This window comes from Etheostoma cragini, chromosome 5, assembly GCF_013103735.1.
Source record: "Etheostoma cragini isolate CJK2018 chromosome 5, CSU_Ecrag_1.0, whole genome shotgun sequence".
Classification (NCBI taxonomy): Eukaryota; Metazoa; Chordata; class Actinopteri; order Perciformes; family Percidae; genus Etheostoma; species Etheostoma cragini.
The window spans coordinates 10,429,383-10,454,392 of NC_048411.1; the positions used below are offsets into that span (position 1 = coordinate 10,429,383).

The window sequence follows — 25,010 nt, forward strand, 5'->3', positions numbered from 1 at the left end:
ATTCAAAATTTCGGCTTTTCTAACTCAAACATTAGGTATAATTTATTATAAATAAGGTTTTTTTACCATAAATTTCAAAAATAACTGTAAAACTCAAGTTAATAAGTTAGTGTTATGTGGTGTTTAAAACGTAAAAAAAGCATCAAAAGTGTGGATTTTAAATTTTGACAGGAGACAACACAAGGGTTAACAGGAGCCTAAATAATGATGAATTGATAAAGAGATTGGCTGATTTAAACTCCATGTTGCTACTCCTACTTTTATAGCAGTGTACGAACTGACTGTCTGCTCTGCCATATGGAACAATAAAGACTTTTTGGGTAATATTTTTGTATGCGTATGTAATTGAGTGAAATTATGCTACAACAACAAAGACAGCCTGCAGCCGTATTTATGTCTAGTTACAGACTTAGTATAAATGCATACAGTGTTTGGATAATTACAATAACACAATGGCAAGACATGTAATCTACTATAGTACTTTTATGGATAAACTATATGATGTATGCTGTGATTAGTTGCAGGTGTTTTTAGACATATACTGTATTTGTGTTTTTGAACTGCTAATGCCCTTTCCTGAGAAGTTGATCCCAACTGACCTACATTTTGAACAGAATTCTTCTAAAAAAAATCCATCTGATCATCGCTGTAGCTCTCTGTTCTCATCTCCATGCACGATACTGTAAATGACAGGCACTTTCTGTATGATGAACATTCACGGGGGGATGGCTGTATGTTCCCAACAGTGCCTTCTCATCAGATCTACAGGAGACTGATTTAGTCTTTAGTCAAATGATGATAACAAGTACACAAGATCATATACTGGATTACAAAGACCCACACAATTTGCCATAAATAAACTCCCAGCATTAAGTCACAACCTACAGTTAATTACGTGTTCTATTTTTCTGTACCAAATTACTTTTTTTTTCCATCGCCTCTCGGCTTTACCCTTTTCTTTATTCATCTTTGACTCCAAAGCTCAAGACATTTTGGGGAACCCCAACCATACAAGCAGTGAATGTCCATAAACACAGGTTTATTTATAATTAAACCAACAACTTTCCTTTTAAACATCTTCCACCTCTATATAATTACTGATAACTCTGTCTTGTTGGTCACTGATATTAAAATGAGGATATACTGTCATATATACTAACAGTTGTAGTCATCTAAATGATTAACACAGGATGCTCAGTATGATGTTACCACAGATATTCTTAGAAATGGCTACATATCATTTCTAGTTGGAATCAGTTACTAAAATGCTGAAGATAAATACCTGCAACTGTACTCCTACTGTACCATGTTGTTCGGTCTGATCAAAATCTACCCAGAGAAAGACCAGGATGAGAGATAACCATTAAACACATTACTTGTCCTACCATGTGTCACGTAGCAGCAGTGTAGTTTGAGTACACACACCTTCCTTTGGGCATTTTAAATGTACCATCCTATCCCTTCATATACCTCTGAAACATATGCAGAGCTCTTCCAAAAGTAGCACACCATCCATTAACAAATTACACAAAATAACGGATTTACCCACCATTACCACAGTAACCTTTAACCAAAGGCCCACAAGTAACCTCTTCTTCCTTAATCATATATATATATATATATATATATATATATATATATATATATATATATATATATATATATATTTATATATATATATGTATATATATATATATATAACTTTCATGTTAAACTCTTTTAAAACACACTGAACGATGCACACATGAACGAGCCTTAATTAATGAGCAAACATTTAGTTCAGAAGACATTTTTTAGTTTAACAAAACACAAGTTTTATCATCACAAACAGACCAACGCTTCTCTCCTCTGCTGCCCTTCTGTTTCCTAAATGACATCACATAATCTGAAACAGTTGTAATCTGTGGTCTGTGAAAAAGATTTGTGCTATAGTCTCTGTAGGAAAAACCCAGAGTGCTACCGAGTCAACAATGCTGACGGTAGTCCTAAAAAATATCTTAAATTTCTCAACACCCATTACCCCAATAAACTTCAATAAATTTGCTTTTTTTTGTAATCTTTTGTAAACTCTTAATTTCAAAATAAGATCAAAGTAGATCCTCTGACTGAAAAATTCCTGAAAGCTCTGGATCACATAAAAATGTACAAAACGTTAAAAACAACTTATTTAAGATTGGTATTTACTATCAATATTTCTCTCTTGTTTTTAAATATATATAATGAACCTCTGACTGTGGCTATTGTTGCATTCAGTGACAAATCAATCATTTCTCCTTCTGTCTCCACCGACTCCGTCATGACTGACAGGCTCTGTGACCAATCAGGTGCTCCACTCTGAGGGCGAGAACCAATCAGAATGGTTTGCGATGTTTACCAAAGAGTCATTGCATCAGCTAGTCAGCATCAGGAGTGAACGGACCTTTTAAACGTCTTTTAAAATAAAACCATCCACTTTTTTTCTTTTCTAAATCCTTTTGTGACTTTTTCTCTGTCCATGACTTCCCTCGTTTTTTTAATGTCATGATCTCTCCCTTCAACAGGTTCTTCCTCGAACACCTACAGTATTTCTAGTCCTCTTTCTGTTCAGTTCATCACTGCCTGCCAAAAGTGTCAATCTTAACAAGTGATTGGATCCTATTATTAAAATCGTATTTCTCTGTTATTTCTTTTTTCTTCAATACACTAATTTATGCTGCCAAAGAGATGCTCTCCAAGTGAACTAATTTCATCCCATTGGCAGACTGGTTCTTTTGTTTCACCAATTGTTGAGACTGAATACAAGATTAAATGATATGTTAAGACAGACATTTGGCATAAGACAGGCATATTCCCCCCTGCAGTGATTCCTCCTTTATCTCCTTCCCCTCCTCAGTCTGACCACAGGTTCTCCATGGCCATGCTGATCCTACACAGGATCCAGCGCCGGAGCGGGCAGTAATACTCATAGTGAAATTGCTCAAACTCCGGCGTCTGGCGGATCTCGTGGAGGAACGACACGTCAATGTCTGACTCCAGAAGTAGCAGCAGTGTCGGCACAGTGACAAGCAGGACGCCCATTACTACAGCAACAAAGCGGGCCACACTCAGCAAACATGCGTTCACTCTCTCATTGGACGACAGCAGGAGCAGGCTGCTGGTCAGGACTCCACCCACTCGACTACTCGCAGCCAGTCGGGTGCGTTCGTAGGCCCGGTCTCGATCCCTCTCCGCCTCCATCTGGGCCTGGATGTCGGGGTCGGCATGGAGCTCCCTCAGCAGCCTGGCGGGGCTTTGGACCGAAGAGGAGAAAAGCAAGTCGACGCCTCCCTGACTGTCATCCACAGGGGTGGGCAGCATGCTTGCACAAGGGCTGTAGAGGAGAGGGAAGATATATATTAAAATACTATTATTACATTACATAAGTAAGAATGAACTAGGACCTCAAAGGTGAAGAAAGGGACATTTCTCAAAGGGTGATGTCAGAGTTCTTTTAGCTCTGTTTTTGGTCTCCACCAACTGCTAAGAGAAATACCTTGCTCTTAAACTGCTAAATGTTCACCAGCTGGTTGCTAACTTTTATTTAAAAGTCTGTATAGATAGTGATTATAGCTGGGTTATAAAACTCTATAGACCTGTAGACAAGCTCAGAAATGGTGAGTGGGCCGCTGGCCTCGTCGTCTTCCTCCACTTCCTCTTTAGCTTTTGGTGTCTGAGGTCGGAGATTTGAGGTTTCCATGGAAACACGGGGAGGCTGCATGTTGTTGCCTAAAGCAGAGTTTCCTCCTTCATTACTTTGTTGCTCTGTGTCTGCAGGTGCAGCTGAAGGTTTAAAAGGAGACAAGGGGACAGAGTCCTTCACAGAAACAACACCTGGTGAGGGAGAGAGGAAACATGTTTTACATGACTTCTTATAGATAGTTTCAATTAACTTGGAAATATAGACCTACAGAACTATCAAAAAGATGTCCTATGAAAAGGCAAAACGCTAAGTAACAGCAACATCCCAAATCTGACTGAAGAGCTTTCTGCTTAAGTAAATTTAGTAAAGGCAAAGGTTTTTTTTCTAGTAAGGAGAAATAAGATTAAGAAGAATAAGATTTTGGATGTAATGTGCCACTAAGAGTAACACTCCTAGTGCGTTGTCTCAATTCCATATTTCATACTAATACTATAGTACAATATATACACTAATTTGCAAAATGTATGCAAAAGAATATCCCACACTGTCTAATTTCTTTCTTTCTTTCTTTCTAATGTTACTGCTATTTTAAAAACATAAAACTTTATCAATATCAAGCAAAACAATTCCTAACCTAAAATGTACTTTTTAAATTTTCATCTCTGTTGACAGAACTGACACACCTTTATCCACATAACTTGACTTTTGCCGAGTAGGACTAGTTTCTGGGACAACATTCACAGAGTGAATGCGTCACGTACACAAAACTGTTATTTTGTATGTAACTGGGACAAAGTGCCAATCTCAGCAGTAGATTTTTACACTGCAGGTGAACACCTCATCCACATGGTGGCCTTCCTGTATTTCTTGCCACACGTATCACCCAAAATACTGACATGTAAAATGAAAAAATTACAGGTATAATATGTAACCAATTTCCTTTAAAAACAATAGACTTATGCAGAAGACATTTCCTCTCGATCATCACATATGACCTACTAGAAGTGTGTGGTGGTGTCTGTATCTGCAGAGACCGTGCCCTCTACATGATTCTTTCTATTTTCTTGTTAGAAGGCTGGACTTTTTTGTTAAAGATTATTTTTGGGCATTTTTAGGTTTTTATTTGACAGGACACGTGAAGATATGAATGAGGGGAGAGAGGGGGACTAAAATGCATAACTGTTATAAAACAATGAGAAAAGGAGAATGCAGTGTGTGTGTAGATCTGTTTTATACATGGTACAGATGCACTTAACACTGAGATGTTGACTGGTGAGTTTCTCAGATATTACTGACATCAGCGCCCAAGAGGAATCTGAATATGAGTGCCTGTGTATGTGTGTGTGTATATGTGTGTGTGTGTGTGTGTATGTGTGTGTGTGTGTGTGTGTGTGTTAAAAATAAGACCAGTGTCTTCCAGCTATGGATTAAGGAGGGGTAAAAGTGATATATGACTCAGTTAGTCAACACTTCTCAAATCCACATAGCTAGGAATTGTCAAGAGAGAAAGATTGAGATATTGAAGAACTCAATGAATTCTGGCAAGGCAACTGTTGTTTGAACCTCAAGGTCAAACTGACTAATCGGTTACCATGCCAACTGATTCAACTATGAGTTAAGAGAAACTAAATGACAGAGAGGGAGGGAGGGAGTGGAAAACCTGAGGAGTGAATGGTGACAGTTACTATGGAAACAGAGTCAGCAAAAAGGCAACTAGTGAATAGGCCCAGAGAGAGAGGCAGGGCAAGATAGAACTATAATAAAAAACAGATTTAAAGTAAAGTAAAATACAAATCAAAGGACATATTAACACTTGCTCAGCCAGGTCCTCCTCACAATGATGGACTTGAGTTTGATGTGTTAAAGCGGCTGTATTACAACAAAAAGGAAATGATATTTCTCCAAGTTTACAAAATTGGTAAATACGATGCAGACGTTGATGATACTGTATAAAGTGTTTTGAATCTGATTTACAATTCAGACATTTCAGATGTGCCATATAAACTGACTTTAATTTGCTAGAGAAATAGCAATTTTTGGGCTTTATTTCCTTTGTTTTGCCTTTTTCCAATTAAGAGACTCAGCTAAAAAAAAAAAAGAGATGAAAAACTCTTAAACAATGAGTCTCTCTTAGGGTTCTTAACCTGACCTGCATGTCTTTGGACTAAGGGAGGAAACCGGGAGAACATACAAACTCAACACAGAAAGGCCCTCCAGGAGGTTAACAACCGACTCTAAAAGGCCTGTGGTGTGATGTGATGTGAATGGTTTTGTGTCTCTGTGATTGACTGGCGACCTGTCCAGTGTGGATGGAATGAAAAATAGATAGAGAGACAAAGTGAAGCCGGAGCTTCCAAGATCTCCTCAAGAAGTAGGAAAAGGCTGATTGCAATTTTTCAAACTTCAAAGTTTGTAGCTACTCTAATAACAGCATACAGTCTTGGAACAGCCTTACTCGTGCAGTGTGTTGAGTGGTTCGCTTTATGCTGTATGTCTAAATGAGGACAGCCTTTTAGGTCTCATATTGTTCATTAAATATGTAAGTTTACAGTGGCCATTAAAACGCACAACACTAGATGTGTATGAGCTAAATATCGGGTTGTCCAGTAAATTTGTTGATTTTATTGGCTGCTATGTATATTAAATTGGCAACATCCTTATTTACTGTAAACTTTGAAGGCAGCGATGTTAATTTCATGACTAAGTGAACCCGACCTCACAAGTAGAAACGGTTTTATTATTTTTAGGTAAGAAATCCATTTACTCACATACAACACAGTTACTCTGCTGTTGCTGTTTTCCAATTCATAATACTGTCTGCTTTCTCTCCTGTCAGCTCTGGTACAAGTTTTTAGAAGAGTGGATTCCCATTACAAGGCGCTAGATTCCTGTGTACAGACACACACATGCACACACACACACACACACACACCAGGGTTAACCCCTGTTCTGAAAGTGTTGACAGACCTGTTCATCTTAGTCATGCAACCTCATCATAAACAACCAAACACCTCCAAAGTATATTTATCTACGCAGCTGTGCAAGAATAGAGCTGCCACTTACTGTCCTATATCTTTACTCAGCTCTGTGTCAATGTTGATTTCTCAACACACAACTGAAGCAACACACAAAAATCTGATACTCAAGAAAACTTTAAGTAATACATTTCAGTAATTCATCTCTATGTATGTTAGGGATTAGTACTTTGTTAACTCAACACCACCTACTTATTTATACTTGTCCTCTGAGTACAGTTTCAAGTGAAAGAGATCAGCTGTTAAGCATCACTGTTAAACCTGACGAAGATTCAGTGTCGGGACAAGGACCTTTAAGCAGGGGGGAGATACGGCAACAAAATTAGGCCAGGAAGTGAAGGGGCACACACATTAAAACAGATATACTGGGAGTGTAATTCCCAACCTCCTCTGAATCAAATTATCACTAAAATTTAATAAAAATCACTATTATGTTAAATCAGTATTGTTAATTTACAATAAGGCTTTTGTTCTTTCATTTAAAAAGGCAAGGCACTTTTCCACCTTATAAATGGCCTTATAAAACTTAAACAAAAACAAAAATATGACAATAACCAATATTTATGCTAATTATTCAGTGGTACAGTGTAGCTACTCTCCCTTCCATTCACAAATCTGATCAATATATATAATCTATATAGTTTAAATATTCAAAATTCCTGCCTTAATCCTTCAGCCGGTTGTTTTAGTAACACACGCACGCACACAAACACGCAGACACACACTCAATGATTTAAATGTTTAAAAGGTGGAAAGGCCTGTGCTCCAGTTTTCATGTAATGTGCTAAAAATGCACAGCTCACTAAAACTTCACTGAATGTTAAACTAAGCCAAAAGATGCACTATAATAAACTTTTAGGGATCTTGATGTCTTTTTACCATCACTGATATTTTTGATTTTTGCCACCCTCTCTTACTCTGTTCCAGCGTATTTTTCGGAAGTCCAGTATTGATTCCGGCGATGCGTCCCCCATGTCCCACCAGCCGTACATAAACATCCCGGGCAGTGTGGTTGGCTATACGTAGATGCAGGTTCCGCCGTGTTGTTATTTTCACCTGGCACCTCAAGGCCTCAGCCATTACAATCGTTGATTCCCGGTCATCTGTAGACTCCCCTGGGTGGAATACTTCAAGAGGCCCGACCTGTCCCTCCTCCATTCCCTCACTTCCCAGCCTCTCTGGGGTCATGTCCAGTCCGAGTCCCCCTGCCCTGCCCTGGCTCCCACAGCTTAGGGTGTCACCTATGTTGGGTCGGTCGCTAACTTCCAACTCCAAACTGCTCTGCATGAGGCCGCCTTTAACATCACTGCTGTTTCTGCGATCAAGAACCTCCATCATTCAGTCTGATAACACCACCTCAATCCCAGCTGTAATGGACCTCTGACACTCTGCAGTCTGTTTACTGGGAGACGCAAAAACTCTGCTGTGCGGTAAGACCCCCACACCCAGACTGACTGGGCTGCCAGCTGAGCTCTGAGGCCAGCATGGATACTAACACACACACCCACACGCATATACATACGCACTGAGAGAGACGGTGAGAGACGTACAGCAGACACATTCTCTCTCTCTGATACACAGACGTGGCGGACCCTCCTGTGAATGTAAGCAATGTTATCAAAGAGTAGAGGGGCATTAGAGGAGGATCAGGCCCAAAGCTGCAGTTTCTAAATATAACTGGGTGGTCCGGCTGCAGAGGTGCAGCTAATCTAACTGTGATTACAAAGAGGCAGGCCTGACCCAGGGTGAGATGAGGATCACTTTCTTTTCCTCTCAGCAAGTCTTTCTTTATCTGTGTCTTTTCCTCCCATCAAACACTTGTACTTCTGTTTACCACTACAGTGAACCCGCTATACTCCAACACTGACAGAGACAAACTTTGAGCTAATGTTGATCACAGACAGGCAAGCGCAAAACGGACACTTGTTGCATCAACCATTTATTAGGCTTAGTGATGGAAGAAGTGCGGATAAACCCTCAAATGTGAGATATTATTACATGAAGTCTAATAACCATGACACATCCATGAGTGAGACCTGTAGCCAAAACATTATAAGTGTGTGTGCGTGTGTGTGTGTGTGTGTGTGTGTGTGTGTGTGTGTGTGTGTGGATTTTGGGAGATAAGAAGGGGACAGGCTGTACAAACAGAACAAGGTCAGCACTAACCTTGGGTCAGCTTCCTGTTTCCCCCTCTAATGGCTGAGATTAGTGCTCTGAATATAGACGGTGATCCTAGACCATCTCGAGGACACTTTATCCCAAAGTCCTTGCAGCAGCCTTCTTAAAACCCTCAGTGTTTGACTCTTTAAAAGTGGGGATGAACTGCTGAAATTGGGGGTGATTAACTTGAAGGGACTCATGGTGTTGCACTCACTTCTACACCCAAAAAGTTCCAATTGTGTGAAGAGAGCTGAAGAGAGTAGATCAAACCCTGCTTAAATTCTTAGAACGTTTTTGAACTTCTCTCTCCTCTTTTCTCCTTCTTTATGCCACTAGTTCTGTCACTTCCGTTGTGTACAACTAAGTGCAACACCATGAACAGCTTTAAGGGGAGTCCGTCCATTAAGCTTTTACCTTGCTTCACTTGAAGTCTTCTAAGATTGTGCACTTTGACAACTAAGATGTTAGTATATTTTCTGAGCAATGGGTTGTTCACTTTTTTTTTATAGTATAACTACCTATAGTCCAAAAAGTACTGTATCCATCAGAATCTCGTAGTGAACTGCAGACAAAGCCACCAACAGAAAGTAAGAAATGTAAGATCCAAAACGTTTCCCTTAATAGCTTATTCATAATTTTACACTGTTATAACACACAACTAAAATGTTTGCTGTTTTACTGAGTAGCGTACAACACAGAGTAGCAGAAACTGCAATAGTTCTAATTGAATCTTGTGTCATTATTCAGACTGTATCCTTTCATAGGTGCATGAACATACAGCAAGCAAGTGAACTGGCAGATGGAACGCAAAACTTAGCAGAAATAGAACCCGGTTTCAAACAAGCAGCACGCCGCTTAGCCTGTTTGCCAACGCATAAAGCAGGTTAGGATATCTTCATTGGAAAACACTGAAACTATCTGAAATTTGCAGGTTCACATCACATCCAGTTAGAAAGAGGTGTGAGGCTAGGGCTGGGTATCGTTCAAAAATGTGATGCCCATACCTTTACTTCGATACTTCGAATGATACTTGTTCAATACCAATTGGTTACAGCCAATCGCCAACATTATTAAATCGTTGCACAAGCAAGCAGCATGCTCATTGGCTTACTGATGCTGATGAGATTGATGAGGTATGGAAATCTGAAACTAAATGAAAATGCATTTTTCAATATTTAATACTATGGAGGCAATTCGGTTGGTGCCTAAAAGAATAAATCTAAAGTACCCAGCCCGGAGGCCTTTAATTTGATGACTACATCATGCCCCTCCCAAACCAACTGAGACAGCCGAGCTGCTTTTGACCCTGAGCCAAGAGGGATTGATTTACCTCTAAATGGAATGAGGGAAGATGAGAGAAAAACAGAGAGGAGGAGAGGCGGAGATAGTGGCTGTAAATTCTGTCGGAAGAGGCGCTCCCAGCATTAGTTTGAAGAAAGTGATGGCACAACAGTATTATTGGACTGTATGCACTGTATGTGTGAAGGCCGAAAGGGCATGAGTCAGGTCGATGTGTGAAAAATGACGGATAAAGTGGGGTGGGGTTTAAAATATGGAAGAAAGGAGTTAGGCAACAGGAGAGGAGGAGACGACAAAAGGTTGAGTCCTGTGCTGTGTGGAGGGCATGGATGAAGATACACCAGCAATAACTTTGTAGCATGGAGAGGCTGTTTGCAACACACACACACACACACACACACACACACAAGTTGGATTTACGCACTAAAATCTCTCCATATGATAAAACTGGATTTGATGTAAATGTTGATATACTCACAGCACCATGCACTCACTGCATTAAGCTTTGCAAGCAAGGAGTTTTGGGCACTATCTTTGGTCTGGGTTTTGTGAGGAAAATCTACTAGACACCAGACACTACTCCGGGCTTGAAAAAGTACTGCCACCGCCTCTGCAGGTTTTTGAGTAAACATTGATATCCTCCTAAAAAGATAACTGAACATCAGTCATAGTGTTCTGTGACACCCCTCTCTCCCTGCCTGATGCTTTTGCTTGAGCTACTGCTACATTACATTCCTGTTCAACAATATTTGAATGGACTGCACTTTTATAGCGCTTTTCTACTCCTAACAACCACTCAAAGCACTTTACAGATTACAGGTTAATTCACACCATTTAAACACACACATAAGGTAATAAGGTGCCACCTACATTTTTTGGATAATAAGGACTTTAATTAACAAAATTAATGTTTGGATTACTATTATTATTAAAAGAAAAATTATCAATATAATCACAATGTTTTATTAGACTGATAGATTGTTAACAACACCTAACTTCCCCCTTTACTTCTGAAACCAAACCTGCCTTGTCATTAGACACAAACACTCATTTACATACATAGACTGTTAATATCAATGGACAAAGCATCCGGTTTGGTGAAGTGCTGCAAAAGGAGAAGTGCCTTCAACCTGCATTCTATCTGAATTCCAACAGGGGGCAACATGTGCAGTTGTAAAAGGAAGTTGGTTTCTGTGGAAGTCTATGAGAAAGTGACCCACTTCCTACTTGATTTATGTTCTCAATTGCTAGTTTTAAGTTTTAAGTCTGCAGTTGAATCCAGATTGGCAGTGAAAGTGTGTAATGTAGAGTGTCACACACACTTTTAGTCCTCCCTCACTCCTCACTCTCGTCTAGAATCGACACATCCGCAACCAAGATAGCTGCGCCCACAACGGCAAACTCGACAACTCATTTTCTTTTCTTTTTTTGACAACTCATATCAGGTCTCCCCAAACAAATGGGTGACGTCCCACTTGCTCTGTCCATCGATGTTAATATATAATATATTAAATATTAAATATTATTACCTTTTCTTGCCCTTTCTTCCACCCCACTCATATCTAAATTATTCCATAACATAACCTTCCATTCGTCTTACATTAACCTTCACTTCCTCCTGTTATGCTTTGCTACACACACTGCTTCCTCGTCTTCTTTCAATTTGAGCCTGTGGAGTACATCTTTCCTAACCTTCACCCAGTCCTATACAGTCCACTTTCTCTCCTCATATTCTCTCTATCTCCTCTCTCTTGCCTTCTTGTTGTCTAGGGAAACTTTACCCTGTGCTATTCCCTAGGAGCATTCTTTCCCCTAACAACGAGATTTGTGTTTTAATCAGATAATAGGTCGCAGTGGAGAGTGTCAGGAATAATGACGTAGACAAAAAGTGACCAAGAATAACAATAAAAAGAATTGACAAGTAACCATTAAAACCCACTGAGTACTTTTCATAGACTAAGAAAATCTATTCGGGAAAGTTGGTGTCCTGATGAAAAACGTATATTTTCTCCTGCTTGGCAGTGTTGATCTGCTCGGTCACATTACCTCATCAAGCCGTACTCTTCTACCCTCCCATGGGGAGAAAACTGATCCAAGTTAAGCTGTGATGTGTCAACAGGACCGCTGATAGATAGCTCAACTGAAATATCCTTCAGTAACCACCTCACCACAATGTCTACATACGGCTGCTTTCCTAATAATGTACTACACATTTCTTAGAAAGAACTATACAATATAGTATTAACTATAAGGGCATTTGGAGAGTTTAGACCTCCGGAATACATTTTAGGAATTTAATAGGAAACTCTGGTAAAAAGCTGTAAAATAATGCTAAAAATAGGATAAAACAAAAGGACAGTTATGCTCTCTCACACCCTGTATACAGTCAAATTGTAGATGATGTTGCTGAGCATGGATGTGCTCAACGTTCACTTTTATGATGCAACTACTTAATATACACTCTCACACACACAGGAACATGAATCACAGCCTGCATGTGCACACAGAAGTGTACAAGGACTTAGAGACAGACTCATTGGAGCTGAACAAATAACCTTTAATTAAGTTTTCCTTAATGATAACAGAAGCTGGCTCTGTTTCCATGTACCTTCCGTTGTTAAACACATAGAAAGCCAGACATATGGACACAAAGACACAAGCAGGCATGAGGGTAAACTCAGGGAGGATCATGTGAATGGTATTTTTAGCATGCTGTGATTGGTGTCTCCAAGGGAGACAAGACTGATGAGGGTAGGGAGCATCAGCTGCTCAATTAGCGCTTTCCGTCCGAGGATTGTGCATGTGCTAGTTCATACAGAAGGGAGAGCCCATGTGACTTTCTAAGAGTCTGTGGCAAGAGGGCATGGGTGTGTGTCTGCTTGTGTGTGTGTGTGTTGTGTGTGTGTGTGTGTGTGTGTGTGTGTGTGTGTGTGTGTGTGTGTGTGTGTGTGTGTGTGTGTGTGTGTGTGGAGTAAGAAATATCCTACCATTGTCTGTGGCCGTCTCTTCGTATTCATTGGTGGAGGGCAGCGCAGGTACCAGTGGTTCCATGTTCATGATGAGGTTTTTATGGCTCAGAGAGTTAAAACTTCGACTCTGACCAAACTGGACTCTGAAAACATAAAAATCATTTACACTGACTGCTCTCTGCGTTGGGATATGTATTATCTTGCATAATCACAGCATGGCTGCTCCCTTTTCACAATTCTTCCTTGCACATTTTGAGCTTCATACATAGATTTGACAATTTGATTTGTCCAGGTAAGATCCCTAATTAGTACGGTATTACTGTAAATGATAATAAAGCAAGCAGACAATAACTCAGTTTACTAACTGTGTGAGAAAGTGTGTGTGATTTGTCACTTCAATTCAATTTGGTTTAAATCATACTGCTTACCTGCATACTTCAGGTGGCTCTCTCTGAATTTTTGAGCTGGCTTCTATCACCTCTTTGGCTACTCTTCCGCTTCAGGGAAGAACACACAATCATTAAAGGAAAGACAAAGAGGTGCAACTGCTGAAACAACACAATAATTTCCATGTTTCCATGTTGGATTGTTCAAAACTTCACTACAAATAGATTTAAAAGAAAACAAAGAAAACTAATTTAAAAAGTAGCAAAATATTTTTTGGAGCATAGTCAATCACTTCTTGTTTTAAATTGACACATATAGCCTACAGATGTACTCCTCATGCTTCACTCAGGCTCACATTGTGTTAAAAGGACAACATTGAATTACATATAATTTTTCTCCTGTGTTTCGCAAGTTGCCAGTAATCAGTGCTGTTTGTGGGCTGCTGAGTGGGCAGCTTCCTGCCAGCAGGGTCAGTTGCTCCATTAGTCTGATTGTTGGAGTTTCTGGACTCAGACTACTTTGTTTGAAGCCAGCAGGCTCCACCTTCCCACCCATTAGTCTATTGTGGCTGAGACTGATGGTTAGGTCGTAAATTAGAGGGTTAGATGAAGGTGGTAGACATCCACTTGATAGTACAATTGCGGGAAAATGCTGTACAGTATAAGTCAGCTGGTCCAATAGTATAAAGATCTGATCTGCTCAACTTTATGGAAACTGCCCCCATTTGTGGTCCACATGTATCTTTCATCTTTGCATTTGCACAAATGACCAATTCCCATATTTCAGAACAAACTCAAACATATGCTGTTACTCATCATTGAGCCCTTAAGGCCAAACTGCTTTAGCTAGCTGACGAAATAGAGCAGACTGAAGTGTAAGCCTGATAAAGGGCTTTGTCTTAGAGAGGAATCAGACCTAAACTGGCTTCAATAACAAACGTTGTAGAGGCTTTCTGTAATATTAGGGTCAGCAAATCAGAAAAGCCAACACCACGCTGGATGTAGGTGCTGATGTACAAAGAGAAGCAGCAGTATTTGGATCTACAGCATGTTGAAGGGCTCAAGGTAACTCACCAAATGTGAAATGCACATTTCTCAGGTTAGAGCGAGGTCACTGTAATGGATTTCAGTCATACTCCCAATACATGGCTGAAATTAAACTATTTGTCTACAGTAAAAGGTGAAGTATAATTGCAAAATAGAGTGATAGAGTAGTTGAGTGTTGACCAGCTAATACAGCGGGTGAATAATGCATTTTTCAAATTTTCAAGCGGTTGATTCTGACTCTGTAGATTTGTTTCCCCCTAATTTCATGCATAACTTTCTCTAAAGTGGTTCCCCTTTTTTCTCAGTTTCCATTTTCCAACTCTCTCCGTACAACTAAATCTCACTCACTTTCCTTTTACACGTTACACATCTTTTGCTGTCTTAATTCTGTCTGTCATCATACCGTCTGTGATAAAAAAAGAAAAAAACTAGGCCTTCTCTTATGAAACTAACTTGATTACGGTCTCACCTGTATCTGAACCTGCTGCCTTTAAAGAAGATGTTACTGCTGGAAACTGTCTTTATCTGACTTGACTTGGCACACCTGTCAGAGAGAGGGAGGAAGAAACACAAAGAGATGCAAACAAAGAACTTAACTCTCATAAAGCATTTGAGGCACAAACAACTCATTCTTTTAATTAAAAACATTTTCATGGGTTTCTGTTTGTGACTGTAACACCATGTGCATAGGTGAGCATAAGCAGAAGAGGAAAGTGTTTCAAGGTGTACCACTTTAAAAAGCCGTAGGTCAAACCTCCGTGTTTGGTTCAGGATAATTTATCATGCAGCAGAGAGATGGTGCCGGTGGAGTGCAAACACACCTCTGCTCTTCTGTTTGTGAGTGAGTGTGTGTGTGTGTGTGTGTGTGTGTGTGTGTGTGTGTGTGTGTGTGTGTGTGTGTGTGTGTGTGTGTGTGTGTGTGTGTGTGTGTGTGTGAGCGAGAGAGAGGCTGTATGTTCGCAAAGCTCTGCTTGGCTGCCATTTACAAATTCAATTCCCTCTGATTTGATTAAGCGGCTCTGATGGTTGTCCGACATCCGAGATGACATCCCCTTCCTCTCTGTCCACCACTCAGAGACACATGAGCTGCTGTCATTGAAAAGTCAATATCCAGGGTTTTACAGGCATGGGCTGTTATGAGAATGCTTTCATAACTTGTCCTTTTATGGTCTTTTTTTAAATGTTAAAATGTTCTGAAATGTGATGAAACAAAATCTGTGGAAAAACTAGGTTTAATTCCACACAGCCAGTGATCCACACATTTTTCACATTGCGTCCTTTGCAGTGTGTTGTCAATTCTCCTTCCAGGTCAGTGTTCTCTGCGGGATTTTGTTTGTCCTCATGGGAACTTTTGTGGTCCACACACAGATATGACTTTGCCTACACTCTTACAGTCTTATAAGCCCTGAAAATGAGATCCATCAGTTGACAAAACGATTTCACTATAAGGTCTACCTAATGTCCATGCTGTTCTAGAGCTTCTGTTTCTATCACAAAATCTTCCTTGGCAGATGGCCTTGGCCTGCTGTCCCTAGACTTTCAAATTTGACACTTTAGTGACTTTTTGTCCTTGTTGGTAGGGCTGCAACTAAAGATTATTTTTATCATCGATTATTCTAAATTTTAAACTAAGTTAACTGTGAAAAGTGCCCAGCACAGTTTCCCAGAGCACAAAAAGATGTCATCAAATGTCTTGTTTTGTCCATCTAACAATCAAAAAAAAAAAAGAAAATCAGCTTATTGTGAAGCTTATATTGATCAAAGGCGAGGAAAAGTGGTACATTTTCACACTTGCTATTAAAAGGCAATGTTAAGCTTTTTTTGCTTGAAAATTGACTAAAATGATTAAGTGATCATAAGAAATGTTGGTGATTAATTTAATGTTGATGAACTAATCAATAAATCCACTAATCATTAATGAAATTAATTCTCAACCTTGAAAACAGCATTTGACAAAACAATACTTCACAGATCTGACCTCTCAACGTAAGGAGAGGAGAAGGAAGAATGGTGCTGGGAAACCTCCTCCGCTGTTGTATGACCATCAAGTGCAATGAACTGCTTTACTGTTACTACCACTCAACACTGAATCAACAAGCTCATTCCTTTTGTTTGCATACAACCTTGTCACAAACCACAAAAGTTTAGTCTCCACTCTCTCACTTTTGCCTTCACCCCAAGCCTGTTTCCATTCCTGACGTGCCAGCAGGGTCAATAGTCTGTTAATTCAGAGTGACGGCCTTGGAGCGATCAGCTGCTCCCCCAGTGAAGGACAGCAGCATATTTTAGCAGAGCCACAGAGAGGCATGAACATCATTATAAAACAGCAATGATGTGCACAAAAATCTAAGTGTGACATAAAGGAAAGCTAGCCCCTTGAGAGTGTGAAACAGAAAAAAGGACAAAGGAAAATTACAGCGGTATAAAACTAAGTTAAAGAAGATTACAGTTAAATATATTTAAAGGGGCTATATATGACATTCTGAAGATTAATATAGCAGCAAACAAGGATTTGCTATGTAAAGATGTTGTGGAGTAATGGCCTCCTTAACAGAGAACGAAGTCACGCTGCCTCTTAGTGTGTCGTAACCTGAGCTTCTGTGTTCTTTGTTTCGGAAACCGGGCTGACCAATTGGTATACACGTGTGCATGTCAGTGCATTTGAGTTCCACCCACAGACCGTTCACCCTATTAAACGATTGGCCCCCTCCGTTTCACCCTTTTTTGGTTTTTTTTGCCAATCCCAACCTAAACTCTGAATGCCAATTTTGAAGAAGTGCTTCAACAGATACCAACTAGACCCAATTTTTGACCCATTCTGGTCAAAAATTCAAAAAATGTTAAACATGATAATTCTATGGTAAGTATCTTAGTATAGTTGTAGCTTTTTTACTACAAATATCAACTATTGGTGAAATTAACATTTTGGGATGGAACAGTCTCAAGTCTCTCTGAGTTCAAGAGCAGCTCAATAAATTTTTTTGGCGGGTGTGTGTGAGTGTGTGTGTGTGTGTGTGTGTGTGTGTGTGTTGTATAGACCCACTTGTAAAAGGCTTGGTTCTCCACCCCACACTTCCATAAGTGCTTACACGCAGCAGGGGTTGATGTGTGAAATGTCAACACCAGCTTCTTCTGCACAGAAAAGGACAAAGACAGAGAGAGACAGCGAGAGACAGAGAAAGACAGAGAGAGCGCGAGCAGGAGAGAGAGAGAGAGAAAGAGAGAAAAGGCGAGGATGAGAAATGAGATTACCAAAAGACATGTGAATTAGTACAAGAGAAGTGCTGAACACAAGGAAGGGGCGCTGTGCAAAATGCTGACCCACAGACCTTCAGCTGTGAATTTAGCAAGATGTAAGACAGATATAGGGATTTGGCCACAGTGTTCAGCAGTAAAAGGGCTCGTAGCTTGCAGAACCTGGGTCATTATTGACTAGGAAGAGTGATATATTCCTGTAAATGTTTAGTTTTCAGGCCTGTCTGTCTGCTAATACAAGATACCAGATCAATGCAGCTCAACAACAGGGGTGGAGGGTGAGTGAGAGAGGAAACACTGACATCAATAATTTGGGAGTGCACTGATTTTTTTGTTCCCTTTCCTAAATCCCCTCAGTCAGCCATATTGCTCAACCCCCCAGTGTCCCACATCATACTAGGTAGTTCTGATTTACACACTGTGCTGCAGCGGCTGTGTGTGTGTGTGTGTGTGTGTGTGTGTGTGTGTGTGTGTGTGTGTGTGTGTGTGTTTTGATGGGTGTGTAAAAGAACTGCATTTTTAAATAACATTAACAAATTGTCTCTGGTCTCACTTTGGCTGACATGCAAAAAGTGCTTTTACGGTACGACATGACATTTTATGATGCTGATTTAACTACTGCTAAACGACATGTACTATAATATTACACAGAATTGTGTTGAAATAACGTCTTCTGTTTCTAATACCTTAATCAATGTGATACGTTTATTTTTGAACTGCTATCCACTGGTGTACTGTTAAAACCGTTTAAATTAACCATTGACATTTAATTTCTAAGCTGGGACACCTATTCTGTAGATAACTAAAGAAACAGGAGCTTGGAGAAAATTATACAATAGATAAACTGCATTTTAAGCAAGCGTTGCAGTTATAAAGCCATAAAAAGTTGCCATCAGCTCAAAGTGGGACAGTTAAGTTAAATGTGTTCCAGGCTAAATAACAGAGGGGATGGCAAAGAGTGCAATCATGCAGTGAACTGTCACACAGTGGATGACAACACATGAATATACAAAGAATACAGAGTAAAACATGTAAATATATACATTAGATACACTTTCTCTCTCTCACTCTCTCTCTCACACACACACACACACACACACACACACACACACACACATACACAAAGACACATACAAAACGAAGACATAATTTCTCAACAAAATGCCTGAAATTAAACTTGTGCCAGAGTTATAGATTATGCATCATTCTATTGCATAATCTAGAGTTTACTGACAGTGTAGCTCCAAAGCTCCTTCGGATAATGTGGCTATGGAGAGGGACAGGGATGAGTACATGAGCTAAAAAACTAATGAACTGAAAATTAAAAAACAAATATACTGATACATTAAATGCAATTACATAGAATGTGTTGTGAAAATGTGGCATGAAACAAAACGTCAGATAATGACCATAGTAAAAGATAAAAAAGGTTCCTCCAATGAAAAAGTGAGGTGAGGGCAGGATTGAGGGGAGAGGCATCAAATTGTTTTGTGCTACTATTATTACTTGCATTTACTCACCAGTGATGACTATGTTTACACACAGAGAGAAGAGACAGAAACACAAAGATAAAACTACATCTTCAGCCATTCATGAATTGCCAAACGAACAGACAGACTGACAAAGTTAAGCAGAGATGAGAGAGCTGGTTTAAGCTTCTGTAATGAAGGGAATAGTTATGAGATTGATTGACTGATTGGTAGATTAAAGAGCAACCTGGCTCTAACAACAGTAATTACCATTTTTGTTCAGTCACCTATCAATACAGGTTAATATGTTAGTCAAACAGCAACACAAGACACAATCAGCTGTAATCCTTGCAAAAAATAAAGGCAGTATGCACATTTAAGAGGTTTAATGCACCAGAACTGCTGCTCAGAATCTACCACAGTTCTGGACCGGATGACAAACGTTGAGTGTATAGATGAAACATGTGTCCCAAATGCAAGAAACCTCTACTATTTGTAACTTAACATGTTTAAAGTCAGTAGTTGCTGTCAGTTTTAAAAATGTCATATGTTCGTAAAAGACGTTGGCCGTGTCCTAACATGGTTGTGGTGAAGGAGTCTCATATTTGGGTCACAGTCAACACATGACGCGAGGGAGAAGGTTAGTTGTAACACACCCACCATCCTGTTACAGTGAATCCTGCCTGTTAAGGAGATCTGAAACAGTGACACACACATATGCAATGTGTGTGATGGTGGACAGAATTACATAGACAAACAATACAGTTTCATAGCACAGTTATCTGACGTAACCATTACAGATGATGAAAGGGCAAAAGGAAAGATGTAGTAGAAGGAAGGAGGAAAAATAATACAGGATTCACAGAACAATTGGGGGTCAACTAACACAAAACTGAATCTAAATGAACATAGAATGTAACTTGTGCATCTATAACAAAGTCCTGGTCTTTTTTTCTCTTCCAGATGTACTGAACTCCACAGACATTACAGGTTGGGCTCTAACAGGCCATCATTATGATGATTACAACACTGCATAATTCATCATCATGACGTTGGGAACTACACAGCATATTTTTAGTATTTAGAGGAGAAAGAGCATGCAGGAGCAGCCAACACTTCACTCACCTCTTTCTGAATCCCGATGACGTAAAATGTTTTCCCTTCAAACTTCAGCTTGCTAACATCAGCCCTGCAAAGAACCATTTTTATTATAACTTTTTGTTTTTTTATTTGATATTTACCTGATTTGATTTAGAAGATAGGCTTAATGATAAAAATGAATCGAACTTTTACGCTGCAAAAAATAACTCTTCATAAGTAAGATAAAAGGTGGTGCATTATGATTAATTTTTGATTTGTCAAAGCTGTGTTAAAGTCCGTCAAGTCATGACACACAAGATGTGAAATGTTGCGTGTCATAGATAGATAGATAGATAGATAGATAGATAGATAGATAGATAGATAGATAGATAGATGTACTTTATAAATCCCAAACTGGGAAATAATCTGTGTTACAGCAGCAAGTAACGAGGAACTCAAAACTCACTCACTGTGTGTAGATGACCTCAGATTAAAAATTACTACCTACATACATAGTATATATATATATATATATATATATATATATATATATATATATATATATATATATATATATATGTAAATAAAATATGTAAATTACACATGTTGTAGTCACTGTGCAAATAGTATAATAGTGCAATATTGTAATTTTTGAGGTTAGTTATCTCACAAACAGCTGTGAATTGTTGTACAGTTTTATGGATTGTGGCATGTAAGATTTCCTGTAGCGTTCTGTAGGCGCCTCTTAGAGAAGGAGCTCCGCTGGTGGAACCGTGTGGGATGGAGAGAGCGGTCATGGTTATCCATGATCGTTCAGTGCCCTGCGCTCCACCACAGCTGTGCATACGTTTAGTTTTTACTACATGGTGTACTTTATTGTGCAATAAATGTTACATATCTGAAAACATTACCAAATGTTCTTAGCAAATGATTAAAGCACAATAATCTGAACATGAGGTTTCCTTGGATTTAATGTCTAATGTGTGATGTAATGTCAAAAAGCTAAATATTTCAAATTATCAATTTACTAATCATAATAAACCCAATTGTACAGTAACTGATTTGTTTAGCGTGCAAGGGAACAAAGCTCTTCCACGTCAACTCAACATCAAATATAACTTTACTCATCTTTTTAAATTGGTCCTGTTAAATATTTTATTCAGCTCCATTTGAGATGAAACAAAGAGTGACTGTGTTGTTCGATAGAGGATATACATTTAATGTCAATGCTTACAGATTTATTATTAAGAATTATAAACACATGTGTACCATTTTAGGAGGTGGATTCTCTTGTTTCCCTGGAAGACCACAAACCCTGTGGCTGTGAACCCGAGAAAGGCTGTGGAGCCTGTGAAATCCTGCAAACACACGCACACATACAGATGGATTAACAGCGAGGAGGCAAGTGGATTATCAATATCTCAAATGTAGTGCCACCTTCACAAAATCCAACTAGTTCTCCAAACAATACAACCACAAAGGTTGTTTATTCCTAGCCGCTAATTCGACCCATAGGAGCCTTTTAGAAAACAAGCCCCTCTAGCGGTGTCAGGAAATACATCACACAGGAATAAACGTCACTGTTCACTTTTAATTTTAAACAGGACACGAACCCCAGTGTCCTGGGTGAAAGTCTTGTGTTTGTTTGTACTTTTGTCACCTTACATCCTGTTGTGCTCCCATCATCTGGACACTAGGCTAATGGCCAACAATAAAACCTAAATATGGGTCGCAATTGCTGCTTGTACAAACACATAATGAGGTCTCACAAAAACCCTCCAATTTAACACCCTAATTTGCAGTCACAAGCATCAAGAACAAGGCACAGAAAATACATGTTTGACATAGGGAGGAAAAATGAAACCATTAACATCTCTAGTGTAAGAGCAGAACACAAAATGCTCTTGTCACTCTCTCCCGTCGTTGTTTGTCATCTGTAGACCTCCTTTACTCTGCTGGTGTGCCTCTCTGTAAGGCTCTGTTAGTCACTTCCTGTCCCTCTGTGTTTCCAACAGTTTCTCTGATTCTTTATCTATACAGATCTGTATTTGTTAATGCTACAGTACCGGCAATAACCGCCCTTTCCAGCCAACAAAATTAAAAACAGCCCCTCTGACAAGAGCCGAGCAGATAAAGGGGTTCCTCTCCAAGAGACAGATTTGAACGTTGCGTTAATCTGTTTAACATGCTTTGATACGCCATTGGAGGGTGTCTCTATTTCTGGACGGAGAAAAAACGGAGATAAACAAAGAGGTCGAGAATGATCAGATGTAAAATTGTACTTTTCTTTATCAGATTTAGTCTGTTCCATCTTCTAATATTGAACAATAGAAACACGAAGATGAGAGTACAAACAGTTGCACTATAACAATAGGTGCACAATTAAGTGTAAAATGAACCACAGTACTAACAATAAGACCAAGTCAATGAAATGTACTTGCTGAAGCAATGATGTTCTCTGACCAATCAATAAGAATATTAATTTTGAAAGTGATCGTTTCCATCACGTTTTTCACGATAATTTTGACAGATGCAAATGTAAACTAGCAGCTTGCATGGACTTCACCAGCTGAATGGCTTTTGCTGTCCATTTAACATGCAAATTAAGGGCAAACAAGCAAAGGGCAAAGAGGACAGGTGAGCATGTGTGTGAGTATGTGTGCAATTGGCACGGTCTCTCATCTGAAGCCAGAATTTGAACTTCCACACACCTGCATGAACAACTTTGGTGAGTATATTTACACCTGTAACTTAAATGGTTGCAACTGAAAAAAAAGCTTTTGATCAATTAAGATGCAAAGAATTACGCTTTGTTCACTACTAGCATTTAGATTAACATTGAAAACGTAAACTTTACAGTGACAACCGAAAGCCTAACGTTGTACTTAAGAGATGACAGTGTAGGTCAAATCATCCTGAACATTTACTGTAACTGCCCCAATGACTTTGTCCATTTATAAATAGGTTAAAGGTTAGGGTCATCAGTGTGTAAACTATTTTGTAAAAGCCACTATGTTTAAAGACTATGTATTGTACAGTATGTATGTATGTATGTATGTATGTATCTATGTCATACATGCATACATACTTCCTTACATACACACATACATACATACATACATACATACACTATATACAGAGAGACGGGGAGTGAGCAATTTGTGACAAAGGACAACACATGAGGTGGAGGCCCTCTAGAACAGTAATATATGTTTCTGTAAATTATAATCAACAATAACTGGGCATGGAATATACGTTTTGCCAATATTACTGTAAGAAAGAGATTTTCAGGAGTCTTTTCATAACAGCAGCACCTGGCATCACAGCTAAACCCGATTGACTCTCCACTAATTTTACCTTGCATGGGTGGGGGTCAACTCCATAAGTCTCAAGGCTGTGAGCTTTTTGAAGCATGTTCAACTCTGCAAATGCAGCACACTGGCCCCTAAAAGAGGGAGAGGAGATGAGAAGAGAGGAGATGAGAGGAGACACTGAAGATACAGTTTGCATTGTTCCTCCATGTGTCAAAAATGGTTTATCAGCGTCCATCCTCAGGGAGAAAGTGTGGGGAGTGCCACTGTGCCTGAGATAGATATTGTTGTGATATTCTGTTTTATCATTAATATTTTGCAGAAATATACATATTAACAGAAGCTTTACTTGCTCAGTTGTGCTGCAAAGTCAAGAAAATGAGTGATGCGTGGTGATGCTAATCTTGACACCAGACAAATATATTAAAAGTATAATTGTATACATACATCTATCTGTATGCACAGTATTAACATGTTAAACAGATTATAGAACTGCTTCAAAATACAACTCACAGACCCACACACAGTGCACCCTGCCCCATTTGTAAATCACCTAAAGTGTCTTTGAACGGCTCAGTAGGGATCTACATGATGTTAATCCAGAGGGCAATTGGCATCATCTGCCACTGTGCTGTGGGAAATTAAGGATTTGTCTTTGATGTTTTTAAAATCGCTGTAAGCGTGACGGTCACAAACCCAACAATATCAATCAGGAGCTGCAGTGACAATACAAATAAACCCAAGGGAGGGGTATTATGTATAGATTATACTGTCTTTGTGTAATCTTCTGATTCAGGAATGTATTCTGTCAGTGCAGAGAAGACTAAGAATGTGGCGGTGTATCGGTTGCCATGGTTCTGCTGGAGGTTTCTGCCTCTTAAAGGAAGTGTTTCCTTGCCTCTGTTGCCTAGTGCTTGCTCTTGGTGGGAACTGTTGGGTTTCTGTAAATAACATCACAGAGTACCGTCTACACCTGCTCTTTTATGAAAAGCGCTGGGAGATAACTCTTGTTGTGATTTAGCGCTTTATAAATACAATTGAATTAAATAAAATTGAATTCAACATAATTAATTTAAACATATTCATCTTCACAAAAATATGTATGTATGTAACTTGACTTATTATAGGGTGACTTTTACTATCTGTCTAGGGTCTGCAGATAAAACATAGCCTTTTGGTTAACTTTGGCATATTGACCGAAATGTTTATTAAAATGCACTGTCCCTGTAATAATACAAGAATAAAAAATGCATAAATCTCCTCTTGTTCTAAATTAGCGGTTTCCTTGTATTGTATTCTCTCCTCAAACCAAAAAACATGCCAGGGTTTATAGATATTCAT

At 39.2% G+C, this 25,010-nt stretch overlaps 1 protein-coding gene across 4 annotated transcripts in view; it reads right to left on the reverse strand.

Moving 5' to 3' along the window:
• Positions 1-2,710: 2,710 nt before the first annotated feature.
• Positions 2,711-25,010, reverse strand: part of frmd3 (FERM domain containing 3) — a 47,594-nt gene continuing 25,294 nt past the window's right edge. For 2 of the 4 annotated variants that reach the window (XM_034871118.1, XM_034871117.1), the window contains exons 7-16: positions 23,716-23,803; positions 21,628-21,716; positions 20,404-20,467; positions 19,330-19,338; positions 17,598-17,686; positions 15,024-15,098; positions 13,550-13,618; positions 13,140-13,264; positions 3,612-3,849; positions 2,711-3,349 (exon numbers count right to left, since the gene is read on the reverse strand). In XM_034871118.1, the coding sequence (XP_034727009.1) occupies positions 2,869-3,349; positions 3,612-3,849; positions 13,140-13,264; positions 13,550-13,618; positions 15,024-15,098; positions 17,598-17,686; positions 19,330-19,338; positions 20,404-20,467; positions 21,628-21,716; positions 23,716-23,803 (1,327 nt within the window). In that variant the 3' untranslated portion in view covers positions 2,711-2,868. The remainder of the gene's footprint in view (positions 3,350-3,611; positions 3,850-13,139; positions 13,265-13,549; positions 13,619-15,023; positions 15,099-17,597; positions 17,687-19,329; positions 19,339-20,403; positions 20,468-21,627; positions 21,717-23,715; positions 23,804-25,010) is intronic. The other 2 variants (XM_034871120.1, XM_034871119.1) reach the window with 1 other exon arrangement.